The 24,598-nt window shown below is 42.5% G+C and overlaps 1 protein-coding gene across 2 annotated transcripts; it reads right to left on the bottom strand.

The window, feature by feature from the left end:
• Positions 1-60: 60 nt before the first annotated feature.
• unc-45 (unc-45 myosin chaperone) lies at positions 61-24,567 on the bottom strand. Of its 2 annotated transcripts, none has more exons than XM_084601912.1 (20): positions 23,862-24,567; positions 23,609-23,784; positions 23,346-23,435; positions 23,102-23,272; positions 22,871-23,039; positions 22,647-22,805; positions 22,385-22,562; positions 22,235-22,304; positions 19,299-19,391; positions 17,087-17,221; positions 16,777-16,871; positions 16,521-16,662; positions 14,965-15,105; positions 14,008-14,123; positions 11,795-11,861; positions 11,303-11,416; positions 7,909-8,024; positions 6,302-6,419; positions 5,722-5,868; positions 61-427 (listed from the first exon to the last, which is right to left on the bottom strand). In XM_084601912.1, exons 1-20 carry the CDS (start codon positions 24,088-24,090, stop codon positions 146-148), a joined length of 2,808 nt encoding a protein of 935 aa, XP_084458038.1. In that variant the 5' UTR covers positions 24,091-24,567; the 3' UTR covers positions 61-145. The 2 variants fall into 2 exon arrangements, with proteins under 2 accessions (XP_084458038.1, XP_084458039.1); XM_084601913.1 differs by lacking the exon at positions 61-427 and adding an exon at positions 4,092-4,226.
• Between the last annotated feature and the right edge of the window lie 31 nt (positions 24,568-24,598).

The raw sequence follows: 24,598 nt of genomic DNA, 5'->3' as shown, positions 1-24,598 counted from the left end.
TTTTTTTTTTGCTTTTGTTGTTGGAAACCTGCTCCACCTCGTCAGACTCTCTGGAACACATTTAGCTGAAAGAAAAGAATTTATTCTATCAGTAGGCAACATTCCTCGAAGGCTTTTTCTTCTGAAGTTGGCACACCAGCCACTTCTACTGAACGTCGCTAGAAGGCTGTGCAGACTTCTCAATCAATTTCCACTCCTCGGCTTTCTTGAGCGTATCCCGTGCTAATTCGCGCACTTTTTCGCTGCTTGCCGCCTCTTCTATTTGGGTGACTGCAAGAAGAACCTCCAAGATTTTGCTGTCCACAAGTTTCTCAGCCACCTCTCTCGTGGAATGCACAAGGTTACTCAGGATGCAGAGACCACGGTGCTGAAGGCCTTCATCCTTGTGCGCAGCCAGTCCGCCAAATATATCAGCCCAGTCCTGGACCTGCAAATTACATTTCTATGTAGTAAGCATGCAGATTTGTGTTTATGGCCCGACACAACCTACAATGATCAGCTCGTGGTATTAAACAACAAGACAATGTCCTTATACAAAAAATGAATTCTAATTTTACCTCGAATAATGAATAAAACAGTCATACGAGTGCTATCTGATGCACAATCGTAGTGTTTGTTAAAAAACCTATGCAGAAGCCAGCTTGTAATGTCATACAACAATGCAATGGTATGGCCCTGTGTTCCTGTACGAGCTTAATGCCTTTTATAGTTTGTTTCATCATATGTTTTACTTCAAAGGTCATTGTGTGATCGCAGTTTTTCCTAGGAAACTTTATAATACTGCACGACACAGCAACAAGCTTAATTATGCAGCACTGTGCCAAGTCGTCAGCCTCAAGACAGGAGTTGAGCATATCGAAACAAACGAAATGCTACTGAAGGATTTGTACTACCCAATAGCCAAACCAAAAAAAGCTATTCACTGTTTTAGACACTACACAACTGATTACCAGGACCGCCATATTGGTAAGAACCATGAAGTACCCTCGTTAACTCATTGCTTTCTCTGTCAAGCCACATCACACTTTGAGCCATTGGTCCAATGTTTGCTGTCTTGTGAAAATAAAATTCCGCCACTCTTGCCTTGTTTCTTTGCACAAAAAAAAAAGCATGTGACATGCTTTTTTTCACAGAAGAAAGATGATAGTGTATGATCAGCCAAGCATCAGCTACAACATTGCACAATGCTAATGCTAGAGTTGGCCCGGTGACTTCCAGAAAGATATGGGATTGTAATAATGACAGTATTTGGTTCACAGGAAAGGAAAGGCGCAGTATCTGTCCCACTTGTTCTGTGGACACCTGGACCGTGCCATAGGGGAAGGGCGGAAGATGGGAGTGAAAGCGGAAAGCTGGAATAATTTAGACCACCTGGGGATCTTTAACATGCACCGACATCGCACAGCACACGGACACCACTTCGTTTTGCCTCCATCGAAACGCAGCCGCCGGCGGTCGGGATCGAACCCAGGTACTCCGGCACACTAGTCGGGCGTCTTACCACTGCACAACCGCGGCAGAACAGCAAATTTGAAGAGCAGTGGCTCACATTTCCAACAAAGAATGGTACCAAAATTTTGTCCGTACAAAGTTAGAGGGTGGAATAGTAACCATGTTATATGTTCTGTAACAGCATACTTGTCCTATTCTAACGCACCTTCAATTCTAACATGCGCTCGATTTTGACGTTCGTGAAAATGAAAAATTTGTAGAAAAATCTGAAGTGGCATTAATTTCTGGTGGCTCCTTATACCAGGCGACAAGGGTTTTCTTGGCTATGAAGGAAAAACTACCAAGGGCAGAGCCTCCACAACTATTTTCATTCCACCAAATAGTTTGACTGTGTGGTGGCGCGCCTGACTGCCTGGCACGTAGCTGTCTCTGTGGTACCTTCAATTTGTTGCTGGTGCAGTTAGCAACCACCTACAGAAACTTAAACCTCTTGTAACCAGACGGGCCTAGCAAATCGTTGTAATTAAGAGATCGGGGCACCTAGTGACCTGGAAATCCTGGTATTGTCAGGGAAAGTTTGTGTATTCTAGAAAAGTTGGAGAATGGTCGGGAAATTGTCAGGAATACTGTCAAAAATGTGGCGAAGTTGGGAAAAGGACCACCTAAAATTAGCACAGTGGTCTGCCATGAATACTGAGAGTTCCAAGAGTACCCAAGACATGGTCTGTTCACATTAGCATAACACATTTTCACCTTCAACGTGTATAAGACATGGCATCCTGTTCATTTTAGCTGTCTCACTTGCTCATAAAATGAGTACTCTATATACTGGTTGCTGCCACATTCCTTAGTAAGTTTAGGCTGGTGCAGACAACAAACACAGCAATGTTAAAAAGCATTTCTTGTGCCGTATGTCTTAACAAATAACGTGCAGAATTTGTGCACTGTTGGTGTTCCACGCAAAGCACCATGCCGGTCCAGCGTAGCATCAAAATCTATTTGGAAGGCTTGCTCTCAGGCTGCGTAATCCTCTTTTTAGTTGCAGTATTTGTACCACTGGCCATAGTGTTTTCCCACCTCTTCAGTGGTCATGGAATGTTTACTGAAACAATTCGGAAGAACTTGAAAACAGTAGCCTGCTAGATACAGTGACTAAAACACCATTTTTAATGCAAGGCAATCTTTAGCTAGTTAGATTTTGTAGTTATGTATCCAAGTAAGAGCCGCTCGCTCACCGGGCACCCTCCTATTCGAGAGCTGTGCACATGCGTACGCGTGGTCAGTGGCTCGATCTGGGGTACGTTAACGTGCACTGACATCGCACAGCACACAGGCGCTTTGCTTTTAACCTCCATCAAAAAGCGGCCGCCGCAACTGGGATTCGATCCCGCATCCTTAGGCACAGTAGTCAAGTGCCCTAACCACTGCACAACCACAACGGGGCTCTAGAAAGAAAATGTCAACGCCTACAACCCATGCGGAAAACCGTTCAACCTAAATGCGCATGCAATTAACAATGCGAAACAACAGCGCCTGCAACATATATAGGAAGCCACACAACAATGTTGTGGCTGCAAATTCGTTGAGTATGTCAATAAATTGTGAATCAGCAATACACAAAGCAGGCCTTTAATGTCACATTAAACACACCAGACTTAGCGCCAACGACACAGCATGGCAGTATCTATTGTCTTTTGTAAGGGAGTTGACTTAAAGGGCCCCTGAAAAAGTGCTTGCCCTAATATTAGAGGGGAAGAAATTCACAGAGGGTCTTTGTGAGTATTTGCGCCAAATTTAAAAGCTTTGCGTGGAGCCAATAATTTGCAATTTTTAAAAACCGCTCCTAGCGACCGCTTGCAAATGATTGTGGCGACACTTTCCCCCCGTGCAAACCACCCATATGATGCACACCTCCCTTGTGATGTCACTGGAGCTTGCTGGGTGCACCCACTCACTGGACGCTCCTAAGTGACGCAGGCGGAACGGAGCGTGGTGGGGTGCCGTTGCGGATTGTTTTTCTTTTCTTTTCTTCCGCGCTGGCATGCGTTGAGTCATAGCCTCCAATATAATACATGCCCGATATGCCATTCCAGCGCGGCCATTCAAGATTGTTATCTAAAAGCATGGGTTGTTGGCGCCGCTTCACATGACGCACCAAAAACAAGTTGCTCGTCATGATGATGCACATTTCTGCAATGAAGTACTCGCACCACAAAGCTCCCGCTGCATGTATCGTGCATTATTTTGAGTGGAGATTCCAGCCGCAACTACCGCAACCTGTTATGTCCCAGCGTTCGTGCCTTTAAGGGGGTGGAACATTACCGCACGAGGACAAACAAATACATGCAGAGGATTCGGATATATGTAAAGGAAAGAGTTTTGACACAGCAACACAGCAAAACGCCTACTTAAGCTGCTCATCATGAAGCAGTGCTTCCAACTCTCGGCCTCTCACCCACCCACTCGGGCTCCTTCAGATATAGTGAAGAAGGCGATCCGACAGAGCCACTAGGCCCAGCCAGTTAATGTAACATTTACGAATTGCGACTGCCAGAGGCAGCACCATTACTAGGGGCATTTTTTGTCGTTCTTTCCGAAAAGATTGCTAGGGCGCTCCTCGCACACGCACTTTATTTCAATGCATACATGATTCTCGCGCACTTGAAATGATTCTTTTGGCTGGAGGAAGGTTCCTTCATAGACCTGCGCTCTGAATTCCGTCTTTAGGAGCACCGGAGAGTGATACCTTCTCCTTGCTGGGCGTTTATCCATGGCTGCAGCAACGTAGAAAGCATTTATATATTTCCAGTCAGTGTATAGCTATACTCTTTTTGCCGAGCCTAAATGCACTAAATATTCAAGACGGCTGATTAAGGTACCAGTCTGAAGTTGCAGCCGAAGGGATTGCGTGAGTGGGTCCCTGGATATCGCCATTCCTCAGTCAGCTGAGCTGCTGATCATAAAACCAGGAATCGTGTTGGCGACAAAAGGTTATTTAATGGTTCTTTGTCAAAGAGGCTACCTACCACGGGAGGCTTCTACGGCGCCGTTTCCATAGCTGCTCGAGCAAATGAAGCGTGTCTCCGCGTTTGAAAATTAGGTGATTTGGGCATTAAGTGGCATAAAATTTCTTAACTGCATCTCGATAGGCGTTTAAATAAATATAAAACAGGCACATTTGTATGTTGTAAAGTTCTACTGCTGACAGAGGCTGTTAACTCTCATCCCACATGCGACTGCTCTATAAAAATTCCACCAGAATCAGCAGAAAGCATAGCATACTAAAATATTATCTGCCACTAGCGACAAACAATAGTGGCCGCCATCTCGCCACAGCACAGGTGCGCCAACGGAGCACTTCTCCTTCTTCCACCGTGGCCTTGAACATGACATTCGACATTCTTTGATTTTGGCATCTGCGACCGGGCATGGATAAAAAGGAGGCTATGGTTGAGTTGACGGGGGAGAGGAGGAGCATCATTTTCTATCACCGATATTTTCGGTGTTAGTGATGCTAGCTTAAATGTTAGTTTATGGTTAGTTTATGGGGTTTAACATCCCAAAGCGACTCAGGCTATAAGAGATGCCGTAGTGGAGGGCTTCAGAAATTTCGACCACCTGGGTTCCTTTAGCGTGCACTGACACCGCACAGCCCACGGGCACCTTACTTTTTGCCTCCATCAAAAAGCAGCTGCTGCGGCCGGGATTCGATACTGCGTCCTCAGGCACAGCAGCCGAGCGCTGTAACCACTGCGCCACCACGGCTGGCTGATGCTAGCTTAAACATTTTAGCATTGAAGAGAGGATTGATGGAGTACCTATTACTCGTGTGCATTTTTTAGTTTTAGTAAATACCTCTTCATGGGCCCTTTAAGCACTTTCAAACGCTTTGAAAAGAAAAATTAGCCGCTGTTTAACTCCACTTAAACCGATAAGAAAGCGATATCAATGTACTTAAAAGTTCCTAGGTGGTGGAAATTATTCCGTAGCCCTCCACTACAGTACCTCTTTTGCTTTTTCACTCCCAACTTCTTCCCTTCCCATATGGCATGGCTCAGGCGTCCAGCGAGAAGTGCGAAAGATACTGTGCCTATCCTTTCCTACACACCAATTAGCAATTTACACAGAGTTTGCGAGGCACCCATGTACTGTGAAATGTCAGTGGACATTAAGGAACCTCAGGTGGTTGAAATTCTGGAGCCGTCCACTATGGCATCTTTCATAGCCTAAGTCGCTTTGCAACATTAAACCATAAGCAGAAGTTCTTACCTCAACCACTTTGCGACAGGCTTCATTGCTGACGGACGTCAGTATAGCCAGTGCACCAGCAGCAGCCAAAGCTGTGTCATAGTCGTCGTCTTCAAGACACAGTGTCAAGTACTTCACTCGATCACCCTTCTCATAAACTTTGACAACCTGTTGAATGCATCGTGTATTAGAAATGACAGATTTAAGCATACAATACACAATCTACTCAGCTCGTCACAATTACATCTCTCTAAGCTTTTGCTTGGAGTCTCCATCACACTGCCTCATGTTACGCTTCCGCTCCTTCCAAACTGTGGTAGGCACCATCTCTTGCAACATGCCATCCCTGTATATAACTGATAAGCTGACATCCGACATTGATGCGAAGAGTTCACATTTCTTCACGTTTCTAGCATTTTAAACATTTTAAACGTTTTAAACTAGCAGAGCATCAACAATTTGTTTGAATCGTGCAGAGCTGTCAGCTCGAATTGAGGGGAGCTAGTTCAAATAAATCGGAAGTTTGATTTCAGCAACTTATTACTACTGACAGCTCACTACGCACACACGAGCGGTGTGCTCAACATGATGGGTGCCTTACCTCTTCGCTCTGCATCAAATTCAGGATGCACTGGACGCCAGCTCGCTTCAACATGGTGTGGTCCTCATAGCAGTAGTTTTCTATTGTGGTGATTCCTCCATCCTTGATCATGCGGGCCCTTTTGGGGTCAGAAGATGAGTAAGGTTACCGGGTGCCATCTCATAAATGCCACTGGCACGTTAAGGCAACTGTTCTTTCTGGCCATATTAGAGCATTATAATGCAGAATGGTTGCTGTAAACATTGTTCAATTGAGTCTCACAAAAAAATGTAATATCATTTAAGATTCCACGAATACACTTTGTTCTACTCAAAAACCTCTTTTCTTCTTCACAACGCTCAGCCAATCAGTGCACTTTCTCGCGTGCTTTTTGCGAAAACAAAACCCCCTTCTAATGTGGGCAGCAAATGCATAAATGCATCACAAAACATTTTTCATTTCAACCACAAGCAATAAATTGCTTCTGTTGGTGAAATCTGTCCTGCAATGTACATATATTTGCCAACTAGTTGCTACAGCCGTACAGAATACTGAAGCTCGTTAAATAAAAAGAGTTAGAAGGGTTCAACGCTGCTGAAGGAATATGGAGTGAAAGTATTAGCTGCGGGTGACCGAGCATTCTTCTTCTTCTCCTTCTTCTTCTTCTGTTAAGCGCAGCGCCGGCTCTGGGACCCCGGACTCTGACACGGCACACAGCAACGAGCGGTTAGACCAATAAAGTTGGATGTTCTTGCAAAGAATCAGCCAAATCCATTTATCTTCAGCTTGACTACATAATTTATCATAATTATATTCAGATTGACTGATCCCAAAGCCATGAGAGGAACTCATATGTATTAGGGTGACGTCAAGGAATAAAAATTAGAAGAGTTCAACGCTGCTGAACTGAATATGGAGCAAAAGCATTAGCTGCAGGTGACCGAGCGTTCTTTGTCTTCTTCTTCTTCTTCTTTCCCGGCCCACATATAAAGCCCCGCTTTAACCAAGCCATATGAACATGCCTTAGTGGCCTATAGGGGTAACGTGAATGCCAAGGTCCTAGCAGGCTGATTCTGACATAGCTGCCCCATGTCAAACGAGAGACCCAAGTTGGCAGCTCCTGCCAGAGGACCATGGATATGGGCACGTAAATGGTACACAACGACGAGCGGTTAGACCTGGCGTAGTATTGCTTTCGCAATAAAAACTTCCCCCTTGAATATGAAGTTTAAAGAGTATCTCAGCAGTTCGAACATTACATGCAGTGGACAGGAGTGCAGCTTTTCTCAATGCCAGCAAATGAATGCCACTTTTTTTTTTATCGTGAAATCTGTCCTGCAATGTACATATATTGGGAAAGCAATACTACGCCAGGTCTAACCGCTCATTGCTGTGTGTTGTGTCCATGATCCCTGAGCCCGCGCGCGCCTAAAAGAAGAAGGAGGAGGAGAAGCAGGAGAAGGAGAAGAAGAAGAGGAGGAACAAGAAGAAGAAGAAGAAGAAGAACGCTCGGTCACCCGCAGCTAATGCTTTCGCTCCATACTGAGCTCAGCAGCGTTGAACCCTTCTAATTTTTTCTTTCTGAAACCAGAGAAAAGGTCAACAGAAAAAAGGTTATTTTAGCTTACCTGACACTCTCGCTGATCGTTGCAAGATTGGTGAGTGCCATCAAAGATTCAAAGTTCTGCAATGCTGAGCAATCTGGATGCAGTAAGGACATCAGAGGTCGGATCACTTCAATTGCCTGGAAAGCAAAGGGCGAGACACTATAATTTAGGCACCGCTGCTACTGTGCAATGCTGACATGACAAAGGTCTCATCTTTGTGTAAAGTCTCTGTCAAAAGGTCCAGCCCACTAGATCTGCAAGATCTGTAGTTTGCAAGATCCTGCAACAACTGCAAACCAGGTTAGGTGGCTAGCTATAGGTTAGGTTAGGGCCCTGCAACTCTTATCCCTGCCCTTGCAATGCTCTGCGGTAGTTTCAAGCATGCCATAGATTCCGCCACAGAACTCGGCAACAACTCTATGGGTTCGAAACCAGCTGCATCGGAAGAGTTGCATTTACACTATGTTAAGTCTACCTCTATTTTAAATTTGAAAATCAGACGTTTGGGAGAGGTAACCTTACATATGAAGCCAAAACAAGCGCACCGCCAATAAAGACAAATCAGATTTCAAGGATGCTACGACACGGCTACAATTCTATGTTCGGTTCCTCCCATAGTATACAATAACAGACTTGCAATCATGTAAATACAGTACACTTAACATGCTTCCACGATCTACATCAATTCCACTGATGGTCAAGACATTGGATATAAAGGGAACCTTAGTATACGGGCACTTAAGATTGGCATTGGAATGCTTTTACAAGGCATGGCATGTCTTATATATTCTATAGTGCCCCGATGCACTCTTGGAACTGTGTTCTGTTAACTGAAGATGACAGACACAGACCTGCACTTGTGCTGGTTCACCGTTGTAATGCTGGTGCACTAGCAACTAAATAATCGTATCTCCTGCACTGAACACATTATAAAACTTCAAATAGCAAAGCCTGTACTATAATACTTTGATCACACCTGCATTTGTATCTAAGAGAAGTGGGTATGTACACAGAATAAGATCCAGTTTTTTTGCCATTCCGTACTTTAAAACTAAGGAAAGCTATCATTTAAAGTTGGAAGCTTATATTTTTCCCGCACGAGACATAAATTACTGAGTGAAGACTCGCAGGCATCAAAAAATGAATTGTTGCAAAAGATGTAACAACTAGTCACAAAGCACTGATCTTAGATTTGAATCAATAGAATATCAGATATCAGGGATGACTGGAATTCAGGCACAAAAGCATCGAGTGATGGAAGAAAAACAGTAGTGCATTAACTGAAGACGTAGAAAAGCTCAGTCGATTTGCCGAACACCCAAAGCAGGATATGGCAATGGGTTGTCAACAAGTACGCCGTGGAGGTCACCGCTGGAGGTCACTGCGAAGACTACGAAGGGAAGTGGCAGGTTCTTGTGGCGAAAGAATAACTCCAACGAAGTAGACATACCGCAGGTGTGCTAGTGAGACCAGAAGGTGAGGCACGTTATTAGTAGACAAGGACAGACAACTGACCGAAGGTCGAGAAGTTTGTCCAGTTGTTCAGCAGAAGGCTTGGCTAGGGGAGTGACGGGGAGGACTACGAGGGTAATGTCAGCTCAGGTGCAATAGATGACAGAATGCTCGGACGGAAAGTCGTATTCATGAATGACACCATGTGGGCAGGAGGACAGCACCAGAAATTCAATCATGCATGAGAAATCTTGTATGACTCGGGCCATGCACGCGGTATGCGGCTAGATCTCCTGGACGTTAGAGGTGCAAAGTGAAACCTCAGTGAATGGCATCTTAACATTCTTCATTTCCTAACAAGGGTTCGCATCCATAATTGACCCAGAAATGCTAATATCAATGAGAGACATGAGTCACAATACCTTCCACAAACAAATCAATAACACTGGAGGGCGACATTGGAGGCTTTGCAGATTTCTGTATAGATACAGCTCTTGCCTCAGGAGCTGCGCTCACAACTATTTTGTTGTGAAAGAGCTGACGTGGCGCCACATTGGTTTGATGGAATGGTGCCACAGCAAAGAGGGGCGCCAAAGAGGGCGCCAAGGAGACACGCAAGATGCGTATGCAGATATCAGCAACGTGTTCACAGGTGGTGAAGAATGGCTTTGATAGTAGTGAACCACATTATGCCATGTCACAGGCAAAGCAAAGGCCTGTTGTCACGTGCACCAAGGGCAACCATAGTTGAAGATCACCAGCATGAAAGTAGTCAACGGTGATGCCACAGGAGCACACTACAAGTGAAGAAGAGGCCATGGCACAATCAGTGGGTCCGGAAGAGCGTCGGGTAAATGGCCCAATGGGTGAGACGGTTGTCCCACCAGAATGTATGTAAAAGGGACAGCCATGGCTTGCCGAGACATGGGTGACAGGGAATCCGCGACGTGCAGGGCATCCACGACGCACAGGGCATCTGAAACTTAAGCTTGAATGATATGCCAAGAGCTGCAGTCGGTGTTGGTAAGCTGGTCCTGAGCTCCGCGGACAGTTCAAGCCAATGCGCTACCTCTTTGAGAATGAACTGTTTGATCTGCAACAGCTAAGGCCCCACCAGTGACCATGGCATTAGCGGACAGGACTTAAGCCTAATGTATGGTGCAGCGAGTGAAAATGCGCTGCTTGTGGAGCTTCTTGTAGCTTTGGCACAAGCCGATGACAGAGGCAACTGTGTCCCAGCTGCTTGGCCAGGAGCATTTTAAAAAACTCCTCATCAAGAACTTTCCTAATGCTTTTTATCTTGTCGCTCCAGGCACCTTCGCATTGATGTGCTTTCGTAAATATACAATGCCCTTCCTCCATGAAGCTGGCAAATGTTTCACCCTGTTGCTGCACCTGCTTTTGCAAGCACTGTTCAGCATGGAGCGTGCAGACATCACAACATCAGACACCACAAAATGCCTCTGTGAAGCTGATTTTGACGAAGGGACGTGATTAGAAGTTGGAAGAAGGACGGGATCAGAAGTCACCTCCAGCAATTGCAATGCGTTTACTGGCACTTTAGGCCCTAGGCACTCAATGGCTTTCACTGACAGACGGCAGTCATTCCAGAAGTAGCCAGCAGCGCACGTTCTGTGACAGCACTGCCACTGCCACATAAGCCCATTGTTGTTACAATTTACTAATCTTAAAGCTTTACCATCTTCTGCACTTTTTCCCACCACCTTTCTCTCTCTAATCCTCTTCCTTACACAAAGTATAATGACCGCAGATTTTAAATCCAGCTAAATTCTCAGTTTTTTTCATTAAGCAGCTTCTCTCTCCCACTGAAGCATTTCACATCTAATCCTGCTGTTATGTCGCAAGAAGACTGCAATTTTCAGCTCAGACCACCCCTAAATAAAACGGCATACCAAGAAAGTTTAAGCCTGCAACGCCATAGCTGCAACTCATGCTTTCTCACCCTTTGTCCAGGAAATGCAACTTCAGGATTGATGGTGATCCCAAGCCTCGCCAAAGCCTGTGCTGCTATGGTTTTTCCATTAGGCGTGTTTTCCAGAGCGAGCTTCAGCAGGGCCTGTGTGAAAATGCAAAAACGTGCTTGGCAACATGATCATCGGCCCCACATATACTATGTCTCACTGCACACACTGTCCAGCCATAAGACGAAACAAATGATTTGTTACGATATTTGTCTGAAGGACTGCCAAACATTTTGGGCCAGTTGCATTTAGTGCCAGATGTTGATTATTGGTGCTCACAAAAGCTACAGGCAAGGCATAAAAATAACAGCACTGTTAAAATAAAATAATAATATAGCACAACAAAAACTATACTGTCCCCTTGGTAATGTATTTAAAAAGAGCGGCAAACATGCCAAAAATTTTCACATTTCACGTGATATTACCATAAGTAAAGGCGAATAGGATCTGAAAAGATCTCTTTGTGCGCTTACCTTTGCACCGCCTTGCTGAACAACATAGCCACGAAGATCCTGATGCTCACATATAGCATTGAATACTCTGAAAGAAAAAAAGAAGCCATGACAGTTTTGACAAGCATGATGGGTATGATGAGTGTTTGTTCTAATTAAGGAGTCTTATTATAAGTCTACTCCACCTTTGGGGAATTCCCCTAAATAGTGACCAAATGTTTGTTCTGTTTACGTTTTCTATTTATTTCTTTCATGCTGTTCACTTTCAAGAGTGGCTTTCACAGAAGGTGCTCAACCACAGCTGTGGAAGGGAGTAAATAGACCTGCACCATTTTGTTTAAAGGGGACACAACACCCAATTTTTAGAACAGAAATGCTTACTACACCATGTTTTCCATGCGTAACATTACAACTCCTCAATGTTTTAGTTCAGCTGTTGGGGCAGATACTTTTAAATATTTCTTTTTAATTTTCGTGAACACCAAACATGACTGCTTCATGATCACTGCCATCACAAACCATTACCCATCACACATTTTCTACTACAGGTTGGTCACTGCATTGGTATGCTGGTAATCTCCAGTTTAATAGGTTTTTCAACAAAAAACAACAATAGTTCATTTTCTACAAGCACATACAAAATTTCATACAAACTGTCAAAATAGTTGGAAACTGCAATATTAAAGAATAGATGCTTGGGCTTGTTGGTAATAATACCAACATATTGTAATAATAACATATCAAAGCCTATAAAATAAACACTGTGGGAATTGTGTAATCATTTTTTGAATTTTTTATGAAAATGTGCACGACGCAATAAATTTTAAAAAAAAATGTGAGAAAGTGGTTCAGATGGGAAAAAACCAGTCAGCAACAAAATGGCAGAAGACACGCTGCCAAGCTCACTATTGTGAAAAATATATTTTCCTGAGTTTGCTAGAGAACATAAAAATGTGCACAAGAAATGCTAAATTTGGTTAAAAAGAAGAAAAAGAAAATAGCATTTAACACGCTCATATAAAAACCATCGCAATTGCAATGCGCACAACTGTGCACATGTGCCTGAAATCTTGGGGTAGCACTTACAGGACATATCTAGATCCAATTCTCTGCATGCAATAACAAGCGGTTAGGATTGTAACATTTTCAAAGTGCACCGACTTAACAAGACTTTATCCAAATCGCTAAGATGGCAGCCTTTGAACACTATATATAGTATCTTCTAAAAACTGTAGCAATAGTGCATAGTATTTTCCGTTAGACCTCTTCCAACTTCCCAGCAGAACCACTAGAGCTGCAACCCTTCGCAACTTTAACGTCCCACTATGCCATAATACTCCATCATCAGCCGGACTATCCCCACTGCAGGGCGAAGGCCTCTCCCATATTCCTCGAAATAACCCGGTCCTGTGCTAGCTGCATCCACTTGACCCCTGCAAACTTTCTAACCTCATCCGCCCACCTAACTTTCTGCTGCCCCGTGCTACGCTTTCCTTCCCTTGGAATCCAGTTTGTTACCCTAAGCGACCAACGGTTATCCTTTCTTCGCACTACATGTCCTGCCCATGCCCATTTCTTCTTCTTGATTTCCACTAGAATGTCAGTAACTTTAGTTATTTCTCTGGCCCACTCAGCAAGCTTCCCATCTCTTAATGTTGCCCGTACCATTTTTCGTTCCATAGCCCTCTGCGCTGTCTTTAACTTCAGTAGAACACTCTTCGTTAGCCTCCACGTTTCGGCCCCATAGGTGAGTACAGGTAAGATGCAACAGTTGTATACTTTCCTCTTGAGCAATACAATACCGATAATAGAATTTAATGGTGCCCAAATCAGGAATGTTATTCCTGATGATTTAAGGATTAAATGTACTTTCGTGCCCACACTTAAGGCATTCCTCCTCGACCAGCAGAAATCCTCTGTGAATTCTTGCAGCTTTCTTCCTGCATTTACAGTTGTCTATTAATTGTTACTGTTTCATCTGCCTAAATTGTACCATAATCTATATTGGACCCCAAGCCCTCTGGCTATGGATCCAAACAACTCAAGAGTATTTTTTGTACATTGTATGCATAATAAACGAGAGATAAAATGGTTAAACAGTAACCCATTGCAGAAACCTATAGTGGAAATAGCACAACAACAAAAATAAAGAGAATTAAAGCACTAGCAAAAGTGCAATAGATGAACGAAGCACTGCATACATGCAAAGAAACCACAAGAACCACTGACAGTACCTAGAAATCATCTCCCGGCTGTTTTTGCTTTCCGTTGATGACAATGCCACAAGCGCCACAGTAACACCAGTCTCAGCAAGAATTTTAGTCCGCTTATCAACGTGCTCTTTAGAATCCTGCAAGTAGAATGAAAGGACGCAGAAGAGACAAACTTGAATCGCATTAAAATGCTAGTCCAGTCACACATGCACAGCAACCAGAATGTCCAAAGATGGAGTCAACTTCAAATAAAAGTTGTTTTAAGCATGAAGTTCTTGAAAACGGCACTGCACAGGTTTTTAGGAGCAATGTATAACAAATCCAAGGAACTCCCCCTCAAAAGTTTACAATCTAAATCTTTCTATCTAAGGCCCTCATATTCACTCTAATAAATGTTTGAAAAGTTTACAAGACAGAAATATATTGCTGAGATACAAAGATATGGCATTAAATATTAGGCAACTTTAGGTTACTCTTCTTGGTACCCAGATATGATGAACTATTCACTTCCTGCTTGCATTCACTTTGGGCTATTATCTAAGGCCCTCATATTCGCTCTAATAAATGTTTGAAAAGTTTACAAGACAGAAATATATTGCTGAGATACAAAGATATGGCATTAAATATTAGGCAACTTTAGGTTACTCTTCTTGGTACCCAAATATGATGGACTACTCACTTCCTGCTTGCATTCACTTTAGGCTATTATACGACAAACTTGCTTTCTTCTTAGTTGCCTAATTAGTACAATAATGACTCCTTGAGAACACTGCCAGGCCAATTAGGCAAATGAACTGATAATGGTGTCACGGGAAGCCAACAACTAAAGCTGATGGAAAGAAAGGAAAAAATAAATGCAATAAAAACGAGACCCTCATTCTAACCAATTACCTACGCTTTTATTCCCGACGTAGCATGCAGTTCTAGCTTTGCTTCACTGCAACACGCTGCCATGAAGCAAAGCAGAAGAAGGCTTACCAAAATATGCTCCTCTGGCACATGCTGCTTAGCAAACTTTGCAAGTTCCTTGAGTTCTGGTATAATTTCTTGTTTCTCATAGCTGTTTGTGAGGTTGACCAATGTTGTCAGCACACCATACAGAACAGACTTCTGCTCGGTCTGCAGAAAAGAGAGGTAGCACTAAGCTCGACAGCAATGCTCTTTCATGTCCTTTTCGTTTTCTTTTCTACAAAAGTATTTTAGAGTTTGAAGAATTTAATTGCTGGCAGCAGTAAAAAAAAAGCTACAGTGAGAAACATCATGTTCTGTTCTCTAAATACGTAAGAACTGTGCGAAGCGACATCTACGCAGACAACTGTCGATTATGTAAAGTTTGAATTATACAGAGCTATTTCAACATAATGGATGTTGATGGGCAAATATATTAGCTCAAATATTCAGATGTTTAATTTTTAAAAAAGGTTTAAAATAATATAGTTCAAAACTGCCTTAACTTCAGCGCAATAAGTGCAGTCGCCCCATGCACTTGACAGAAACAATGTTAGTCGCGGCAGTGACTCACGCTGGGCCTCACGTGAGCGTGGACTGATGCAGCATAACAATTTATAACTACAGCTGTACAGCTGCCATGCTGATTTACCACTGAAGGTGTCTTAAACCACACTTTATGTCATATTTTTTTACTGGCTCAAAGCTGCTAAAAATGACTGCCCCAAACATTTACATAAGCAACAAATGTCTAATGGCATTCGAAGCAATAAAAATCAAGCTTGCTATGTTTGTCCTTGGGAGTCACAACAAAATAGTCATGAACTTTGACTCTGGAAGCTTTCAAAAAAAGCCAAGCCTTGGCCAGAGCCTTCCAGGTTACATGTACAGTTCCTTCTTTTCTTTTTTTTTTTTTTTATGCAATGAGTCCAGCACAGAAAGAGCACAGAAAGTCTTCGTGCTCTTATCCCATAACATCGTGAACCCTAAGACAGCACCTAAGAAACAATCATCGCACACTTCCAGAATGATTTTAGAATAAATACTGCCTACGATGTCATATAGTAGCAACGAACATTGCACCTGTTTATCAAAAATGTCCAAAAATTTGCTTAAAATCCCTCCAGTTTCGACCTGCCCTTCTGAAAAAGGCACCCAAACCATTAGCACGTAGGAACAGTAACTGAAGCACAAAAGCAAAACTTATTGGTACAAACTCCAAAGCTACTCCATTGTGGTGCTACGGGAGGACACAGCATCACAGTGGCCTTCGCACAGACCACATGCAATGAGCCCTGGATGGGTCCATCCATGATCCCAGCAGATCATAATGCCACAGCATAAATTACAATGTAAACCAACCTCAAAGGCAAGACATGACTCAAAACTGAACCCAAACATAAATTCAAGCTCAAATATTTGTGTTAACCAAGTCTTTTTGCAATTGAAGCTTCGTGACACTTTTTTACGCTCGGTACAATGTGTCCAGAATATTAACTGAGCAAATAAAATCACACGAGACCACATCATGCCTTGCAACCAGAGATAGTAAAAACCTCGTGCAAGTGGTGAAGTAAACAACCAACCTTTGCCAAGTCGATGAGAGCATGGATTGCATCTTTGTCAGCAATGAGGTCTTCTTTTACCTCGGCATCGAGAGTAAGGTATGCCAGGCCCTCAGCCGCCCACTTTCTGAGGTCCTTGTCTTTCTTGGGGTTAATGAGAAAGCTGAAAGGTAACACAAAACGTCAAATGGGCATACATCACACGGAGTAATGCTTCTTTCATCTCATAAATACAGACAACACCAATCCACTTTAATAAGAAAAAAAAAATGCTCACTTTCGGCACGTAGCTACAAGCTTCAGTGTGGTGCCATCTGAGAAGGGCCGCAGGCTGCTGTCTGTACCACCAAAGGAGCCCAGCTTACAAAGGCCCTGTTGCAAAGACCAAATAAAGTGAAGCTCACAGCAGTGCCTGCCAAGATCGAGTATCACATTGATATAAACAATTTTCTTTTCCTTTCTATTTTTTCTTTTCAAACTGACAAGATCCATTTCCCATTACCTACAGCGCACTCTATTTTCCATTCTTTATGGAGAAAAACTAAATGAAGCCCTTGCAAAAAGAACCTGACAAACAGACCACTTACGACAAGGGCACGGACTCTGATGTTGTCGTTCTCAGACTTGTACAGCTTCTTCAAGATGCCCATTCCCGTGGATATGATGCTGGTACACTTGTCCTTCTTCGAAGCTGCTGCTATGATAGCCTCAGCAGCTACTCTCTGCAAAGTACAGTGGTACATTGCAGTGAAATGAATGCATGTACTGGGCAGCCAATAAGAAAGGGGCCTAACCTTTTAATGATGGCTAGGGTCCAGATATTCTGGCATTTGTGCTTTAAAACAAAAAACGTAAATAAGTTACTAAACCCCGAAGATGGATGTCTGAAGCAGTACCAGTATTCATATGGCAATAAATTGAAATTGTATGAGCAACTGCTACCATAAAATGCCATGAAGTGCATAACTGCCTAATATTAGCCTAGCCCAGAGAGTTCGCATTCCTGGAATCATGTTGCAGTAAATGAAATCATTTGGTTCTCAAACTTCCGCCTTTTCCTGTTTTCTGCAAGTACCACTTTATATACTGAAAAACGGTTTCTACATCACAATAGCTAACGATGTGAACCCCATGCGAGATTAGTTGAACCATACTTCTTGCATAGCACACACCTGACTCGCAGAATAGCATCTAAGACTTCCTTTCGTTTCTTTTTTTTTTTTTTTCCTGGTATGCTGACTATCATGACCGCACAGTATGTATGTTGACACACATCTTTGCTAAATCTATGAAATGCAGTGACAGTGAGTCATCTGCTTGCTTGGCTCGCAATTAGTACAAATATCACTTGTGTCATAACACTTTTTTTTCCACTGTCATGGCCTCTTCTCTTCTGAAGAGAAGTGGTAGGAGGGATGTGAAGCAGAGAAGGTTTATTAAATGTCTGCTTAAATCCAACAAGGGAGAACTTAAGGCCGAGAATACCACAAGTGGGCACTTTTAAGCCGTGTTCAAACGGACAGAACACTGGCTAAAGCACGTCATGAAACGATGGTGGAAATGAAAAGATCTTGCCTCATATACTACAGATTGAGTACTACACTATCAAAGAAACAATGAATTTATCATTTTAATTTACCATTGAAAACTGCATACAAACAACTGAAGTATGACCATAGCTTAAAAAAATATCACTGATTTTCATAAACGTACAGTATTCTTTTTTCTTCCAGAGGTACTTGTCATGTTCCATATTTTGAACTCTGTCCAGTGGACCCTTCTATAAACAAACACCCCTCCTTTTGCATCACCAATGACATGCGTTCAGGCTTTGTCACTGGATAGTGCCACAGTGTTTTGAACTCCTCGGACGAAGCGGTGACCACGGTCTACTAAAACTTTTGTCGACAAGGCGTACATTCCTGTGCCATACCAGCCTTGAGTACGGAAACTGAAATGGATGCTACTCTACACTAAAAATGTAATTACTCTCTGGCAAATGCGATTTGTGTTGGTTTTCAGTACATCCTTTTTTATCAACGCCCCATGGTCATCGCAGTCGCTGTTTATGATTTCCAGAATTTTCCTGCATAAAAACGAGTGCGTGCACTGATAACAAAATTCTTGGTATAAATTTTCTACAGAGTTTCTAACAAAACCGCTATGGAATCGAACACCTTAAAAGCTTCCAATGTGACGAGAAAAAAAATCATGCATAAATTCTTGTGTTCTGTCCCTTTAAGCTTTGAAGACCTAATATCGACACAGGACATAAGAATACCACAGTTCTGTTATGCAGAACATTGCATCTGCCTTAAAAGAGTGCTTACAAATATGCAAATCACCCTCATGCCAGGAGTTTCAAGAAAGCCTGCCATTAATTTCTAACAGCAAGTTTTGAGATTTTTGCTGCACAAATGTACTATTTGTGGCGTACACCAGACAACAGGCGGATAATGTTAACTAGCAAGATTAAGTAATTACTAATAATTAGCTTTCTGCTATTACAATTACACATCTGGTTCCAATTAGCAATTTTTTACCAGCCGTTAGTAGTGGCCATATGAATTTTGAGAACTTCAAAAATGTGATTACTCTCCGCCCTGTGACTGAACAAATTTTGGCAGCCTCGTGTCAAAAGATGCGCGGTTTCGAAAAACCTACATGATCAATCTCCCCAGTGCCGTCACTCCATGATGACAGTTTTCATACCTCAAAAAGCCTATTTTTAATGATTAGTGGCAGGTTTCCTCGAACGTGAAGCACGAACAAACTAGCAACTTTAACTAGAAACTTTACCTGCTGCAATTCTTCTTCTGAACTTGCCATGGCAAGCATCATTTCCACAACACCTGGTGCCGCAAGGCAGTTGTTGCCAACATCTAGTGGACCCTGAAGAGAGAACATGGGGTAATGATTATGACAACAGGTACATCTCATCATTTTTATAAACAAGTTTACTTGAGTTTTTTAAATACTGAAAGGCCATTCCACGATCTCTACCCATCTTCAAAAGCAAATAGAATGTGACTGCGCCCAAAAAATTTTATTTTTCTTTCAATCCGAAGCATAATAGTAAAGATCTACTGATGCACTGCACAAAATACCAATTAGGCTGTACGTGCCTATTCAAGAGTATATAAAGGAAGGACAACAAAATCATTTTTTTTCACTAATATTACCTTTCGTGATATTGCGTTCCATGAATTTTTGACTGTGGCCGTACATTCGATATGGTACTGTTTGGTGTACCGGGTTTAACATACCAAGCACCATGGGCTGTGAGAGACGCCGTAGTGAAAAGCCTCAAAATGACTTCGATGACTTAAGGTTCTTTACTGTTCTTTGACATCACAGAATTTTTTATTTATTTCCAAACACTGTTAGCCCTTCCGGGCTGTTACAGGGTCGGAAAAGGGTACATTCATCTGTGCAACATAGTTCCATCATTTTTTTTCGAAGGTTTTTTGAGAACAAGCTCTATCAAATACATGTTGGTCAAGGTTATTCAAACATTCAAAAATTGTTTTAGGCAGAAACGAAAATTTATAAACGTCCACTCTAGATACATAAGACGTAACTGCAAAGGGGTGGTTAGCACAGAATGACAGTCTTCCTGGTGGCCGCAAGTACAAGAGGAAATCCAGGTTGAAATTACTGTGGTAAAGCTGATAAAAGAACTTGAGCCTAGCTATTTTTCTGCGAGTTGCCAAAGTTGGTGGTTCAGCTAGTGAAAGAGGTTCTGTTATGCACTTCGTTTTTTGATAACAGGAAAATACAAACCTCACTGCTAATCTCTGAACACACTCAAGTTTGTGCATGAGATATTTTTAGTTTAGATCCCAAATTATACTCGCATATTCCAGACTTGACCTTACTACTGATTTATATGCTTTTAATTTCACATCCGGTGTTGCATCTCTTAGCTTTCACCATAAGAATCCGAGTTTTCTTGGGGCTGCTCCACAGATGTTTTGTACATGATCACTCCAGCTTATATCATAGGAAACTATAACGCCCAAATATTTTAATTTACTGGAATGTTTTATTTCAATGTTACTGATTATGTACGGAAACACCAATGGACTTTTCTTGTTTGACACTGTCATAGACATTCACTTTTCATAATTGATTTTCAAGTCCCAGTTAAAACACCATTCATATAAAGCTTTCAAAGAGTTATTCAAAATGATCTCGTTTGCTCGCTTTTTACGCAACAAAATAATACAATGTAATTAGCAAATAATAGAAATTCGAAGAGAGGGTGTATGTCTTCGCAATGTCATTTATGTAAAGCAGAAACAATATAGGGCCCAGAACAGATCCTTGCGGAATCCCAGATGATACTATTGATGTAGATGAGCACTCCTTATCTATAACTACAAACTGCTTCCTGTTAATTAAGTAAGCCTGAATCTAACTAATAATTTGTACACCGCTACCAAGCTCATGCAGTTCGTATAAAAGTTTTGTGTGATACACTCTGTCGAATGCTTTGGACAGGTCTATTGTAATGACATCAATTTGCTCTCTTGAATTTATGGCTGTAGCAGAAGCATGAGCGATTTCATTGATTGAGTTTTGTTATTGTTGACAAACGGTTACAGAAACCATAATGCTAACTGTAAAAAAGTTGATTACTTTCAACGTATTCTACAAGATATTTAGATATTATTTTCAGTAATATTTTGCATGTAGAACATGTGATAGATATTGGACGATAATTGTAGCGTCAAGTTTGTCGCCAAATTTAAAAACTGGAACTACTCTTGCTAAGAGCCAATCACTCGGTACAGTTCAGTCACGTAACAATGCTACGAATATCCTTTCCAAAAAATAGGAAACCCATTCGCAGTAACGCTTCGAAAACACATGAGGTATCTTATCAGGACCAAGCGACTTCTTAATATCCAGTTTTAAGAGTAACAAAACTACACCTTCCCATGATATGACAATGCTATGATCGTGCTGGCCCAGACGCTTTTATCGAGGGTTCATCCTTTTTCGTAGTAAGTACCGATACAAAGAAGCTGTTAAAAGCTTCAGTGACTGCTTTTGATTCACGCCGTAGAATACCATTTATTACTACTCTGTTCATTCCTGGGTTAAAGCCAGAGAGGTACAGTCTTTGTCAAAAGTATACGGCCCAAGGATTTTTGCTCTAAGCCCAATAACGAGGCTTGTAAGCAACTCTAGTGTTGCAAATCTCGTAGATGACAAACCTGGCCCTCATTCTCCTCTAGCTTACATTCATATTCCAGTATTGCTGCCAGCAGCCACGTTACAGTGCTTAGAAGCGAACCTCTTGGGCCACATACTTTTGACAAAGAGTGTACCTTCAAAATTTCTGGGAATACACAGGCACCTTGTGTTTTGCTCTCATTGACATGCAGCTGCTATAGCCTTGATTGAACCCATGTCCTCAGGCCAGCAGTGGAGCATGGGCAGACATTCAACATCAGGAGTCTTTCAGAATGAGCTGAACCCCTAAATAATGTTCATGGACTGACAGAATTGTGCGTACAGTAACTTGCACAAAAGCAGCTTATAAAAGAAAGGTCACAAATACACAACAAAAACAGAAAGAGGCTTGTACTGTTAACTATGCATTGCGAGCACCCTTGTTTCTAGCTTTTTCTTTGCCTCACTAAAATGGCAGCATACGTGTATGTGTTCGTGAAAACATGCAAAGAAAGCAGACAAGTCAGCCCAAAGAGAAAAAAGAAAGGACTCACCAGGAGCAATGCTGTGATAGCAGCAGTAATGCGAACCTTGCTTTCAATTTCAGGATCTCCCAGCTTTTCACTGGAAAAGGCACAGAGAAAAGCTGAGTCTTGCCATCTCACAAATACCCAGAGTATAACATGTCTCAGCACTATACTTACTTGACATATTCCAACACTTTCTCCCTATACTTCTCTTTTGCTTTGTCATAGTCCATGCAATAGTAAATCCTTTCAAATGCAACAGAGCAGTTTGGTCTCGTGTTTGGAGTTATGTCCATGCTGCTCTCATATTTTATATCCTCAAGCTCGCTTGCAACTTCCAGCAGGTGCCTCAGACCTGAAAACATCACAGTTGCAAAGCCTCGTAAAACTGCACTGAGCATGCACAGCCATTAAAAGACAGAGAAGCCTTGCACCTCACCATCAGCATCAACCAACTTTATGCCCCAGTTCAGACGATCATAGTCCACATTCTTTGTGATTAGCTCCAAGACAGCATCGCGGCCCAGTGCTGTCATAACACGGCTGGAGGAACTCCTTACCAATGCAAGCATGACTGCATCAATGTGTGCTTCATTATCTGCACGAGAAGAACATATATGCTGCACAATCTCAAGAAACTTCAACACAATGAAAAGAAATTACCTTTCACTAGTTGAGGATCTGGCTTTTTCGAATCTTTAGAATCCATACCACTGAGGGAATTTATGATAGTTTGGAAAAGGTACTGAACTGCCGTGACATACTGTTCCTCTTTGCTAATGAATTGGTCAATCATTGCAGGAAGACCAAACTCTTCCAACACTCTCAATGCCTGCAATAGTGTACTTTGTGTCAGTTTTGTCGCAACAATAAGATAAGATCAACTCTGCATACCCAGTCAGGCCTCTTCTTGCTCAGTTCGCTGAAGATTCGTATACAGGATAGACAGAAATCCGGATTCTTTAGCGACTCCATGGCTTTCAAACACTTTGCAACACCATCAGCCATCAAAATAGCCTCTGCACCAGCTTTTTCACGAGCTATAACAACGAGGTTGTTTGCAGCCTGGAAGTAAAAGCAACAGTAATGAAGTCTACAAATACTAATAAATTTTTATTCCTTTTTAAATACTGGTTACCTGGTTCTTAAGGTCCAGTGAGGTTGCACTGTCCTCGATAACACTCATCATTTGTGCGACTTTGTTGGAGGTGCTTGCATTTTCTTTTGCCTGCGGGAAAAGTGCCAAATAAGACATGTTACTTGACTACATTTACCCTTTTCAAGTTTTTCCGGGGCTTGGGGTGTTTGCACGCAGTGACCACGTAGTGACCACGTACAAATTAGGAGGAAGAAAAACATACGATCCAATTTGTGGCCACGAAATGAAACGAAAGTACTCGCAATTTGCTCCAAAGTTTGGCTAAGCCGACGCATGGACTGCTGAACAGCTGTGTTTTTCGGTTCCAAGTGCAGAACTTTACGGGCATCTTTGAAAGCTTCATCAAGCTTTCCAAGCGCTTCGTGAGCTTGACTTCGTCGATAAAGGGCTTTTGCATCCGTCGGGCTAAGCTCCAAAACTGCAAAGACGAGGAAGCGGTGTTAAAGCAAACTGTTGAAAGCGTCTGACGTCAGGACAGCTACTTAAAACGCTTACCTTCGGAAGCGTCCCGTACAGCGTCTTCAAATCTGTGAAGCTTCAGGTTGGCCGCAGCTCTGTTGTTCAACAGGACAACCCGCTCATTGCTGTCCACAAGTGACAGCGCTCCCGTGTACTTGTCCAAAGCACCAACAAAATCTCCAGCCTTAAACAAAGTATTGCCTTCTTCTTTAAGTATTTTAGCATCACTCGTCGAACTGTTTTGCTCTGACGTTCCTGTAGTCATTGTCTTCCCTTTATATTATATCAACCAACGACAACGCGACTGTGCACACGCGTAGCTCGCGCTGGGACCGGCACAAGGATCCCGACGGAGAAGCCAAAAATAACCCTCTACGATGGCTTTCTAGACCTTTCTGAAGCATCGTCCGCGGTGTCCGAGTTCCATGCTGCGTTTTTGTTCTGGGCTTTGTCAATTCGCACTCGCTCACATTCCGCGCTAACCGCGGTTGCAGAAAACGAAACTCAAAAAAGTTTCAAATGCCGGCCGTAGCAAGCCGTAGGGCCGTAGCACGTGAACTAACAACGGCGCAACTGCGCGCAACTTCGTAATCTAGTTCCATATAAGGTATCAATTACGCGTTGAAGTAAAGGCGGTGTGATTTAAATAATAACGTATTTAATTCAATCTTGGAGGTTTAACAACTACACCTCTACAGTAAGGTGTCATTACAGGGACAATACCAACGGTATCCTCTCCCGTTACAATGAGGTCAAGAACCGCACACGGTGCA

This window comes from Amblyomma maculatum, chromosome 4, assembly GCF_055883805.1.
Source record: "Amblyomma maculatum isolate TAMU_Amacu chromosome 4, ASM5588380v1, whole genome shotgun sequence".
NCBI classification, from domain to species: Eukaryota; Metazoa; Arthropoda; class Arachnida; order Ixodida; family Ixodidae; genus Amblyomma; species Amblyomma maculatum.
The sequence above is the reverse complement of the archived record's forward strand: the minus strand, read 5'-3'. Positions and strand labels throughout refer to the sequence as shown.